Genomic DNA, 1,775 nt, shown 5'->3' on the forward strand with positions numbered 1-1,775 from the left:
TACATGAGGATGCCGAGGGAGAGTCCACCGGTCGCAGCGTGGGGGGAGACAGAGGACTGAGAGTGAGGATTAGGGAAGCAAGACTGCTTTACCTGACACCCCAGACACACAAACAACCATTTCCACCCTAGTGCAGGGGAAGTTCCACTGCAAAGGTCATTTTACCAGACAGAAAGTGAGGGGAACAGGAAACTGTGTCCCTGTTAGAGCACCTCTCACTTCCGGTCTGGTTTTTTTATTCCGTCTGTGTCCCCATTACAGATTCTCACTCACTTCCCATCTGGTATTTCTTAATCCGTCTGTTTCCCCGCTACAGATTTTCACGCACTTCCTGCCTGGTATTTTTTGTCTGTGCCCCCGCTACAGATTTTCACGCACTTCCTTTCTGGTATTTATATCCCCGCTACAGATTTTCACGCACTTCCTGCCTGGTATTTTTTGTCCGTTTCCCCGCTACAGATTTTCACGTACTTCCTTTCTGGTATTTATATCCCCGTGTCCCTGCTACAGATTTTCACGCACTTCTTGCCTGCTATTTTTTGTCTGTTTCCCCGCTACAGATTTTCACGCACTTCCTGCCTGGTATTTTTGGTCTGTGTCCCCGCTATTTTCACTCACTTCCTGCCTGGTATTTTTGGTCTGTGCCCCCACTACAGATTTTCACTCACTTCCTTTCTGGTATTTATATCCCCGCTACAGATTTTCACTCCCTTAGGAGGCGGTTGTTAGGCGTGAAGTCACCCATTTTGCAGGTGCGCCCATTGAAGTCTATGGGGACAAAAATAAGCAATTCTGTCAAAAAAGAACAAAAAAAAGCTACTTTTTCGAGCTACAAGGGACTCAACAGGTAACATTAAAAAAAATGCTGAGCTAAAAAAAAAAAAAAAAAAAAAAAAGCTAAATAGCATGAATGCATTTTAACGTTCGAAAAAAATATACTTAGCTGGATAACGCACGTTACGGCACGCGGAAAGGCCGCGGGTGACGCTGACTGAGGGAGAGCCCTGTAAGGGGTTTCCTATCGTTCCCTCCGTACAATATGGCGCCGCCCCGTCTCCTCAGTGCCCTGGCCCGTTGCCTCCAGTGCCGAGCCGTGCGCTCCCTCAGCCGCCATTGTTCTCCACCCTACGACCAAGGGGCCCTCCAGCCGCCGAAGGACTATAGGCCTCAGCGGCCCCGGCCAGACAAAGGTTAAAACTAACCTGAAATGCGAACCTGCGCCCCCCCCACCGGCAACTCCTCCCTCACTCCCGGCACCCCCGTAGTCACAGGCGGCCACATTACCGTCCCCGTTGCTGATACAGTCCACCGTTACTCCCATTCCGATCTCCGTTTGCTGCTTTTCACTGACGAACAGAAGGCGACGCCGCGCTGAGGTGAAACCGCTAAACACGCCGTGACGTCAGCCAGCTGGGGGTCACGTGTCGCCCAGGCTCGTTCGCCCATAGGCTTCCTGCCGGCGGCGACGTCACACCGTCGAGGCACGCCAGCGGACACTTTGTTTGCCGCGCCGCCCTCTTCAATGCTGGATACTGTTAGCAGGCCGCGGGGGAGGGTGGGGTTCCCGTAGTAAAGATGGACGCCTCAGGGGAAAAAGTCATGTGACTGGGGAGGCTCGATGATGAAGGAGCTCTTTGTTGTGTTGCCATAGGGGTGGAGCAGCCACGAGCCGTGCTGTGGGTACAGGGACCTGGCTTTCCATTCATTCTGGGACTTGTGATTCCACAGCAGTTGACATAAGTTTAAAATGGTGGTGTGCGTATAGCATATATATT

At 51.8% G+C, this 1,775-nt stretch overlaps 1 protein-coding gene across 2 annotated transcripts in view; it reads right to left on the minus strand.

Moving 5' to 3' along the window:
* FKBP1A (FK506 binding protein 1A) overlaps positions 1-1,405 on the minus strand; it is an 8,737-nt gene extending 7,332 nt beyond the window's left edge. Inside the window, exon 1 of one of the 2 annotated variants that reach the window (XM_018556401.1) lies at positions 1,285-1,405. In XM_018556401.1, the coding sequence (XP_018411903.1) occupies positions 1,285-1,321 (37 nt within the window). In that variant the 5' untranslated portion in view covers positions 1,322-1,405. The remainder of the gene's footprint in view (positions 1-1,284) is intronic. The other variant, XM_018556400.1, reaches the window with a different exon arrangement.
* Positions 1,406-1,775: the final 370 nt, after the last annotated feature.

Source organism: Nanorana parkeri, unplaced genomic scaffold (genome assembly GCF_000935625.1).
Source record: "Nanorana parkeri isolate BGI_ZX_2015 unplaced genomic scaffold, ASM93562v1 scaffold237, whole genome shotgun sequence".
Lineage (NCBI taxonomy): Eukaryota > Metazoa > Chordata > Amphibia > Anura > Dicroglossidae > Nanorana > Nanorana parkeri.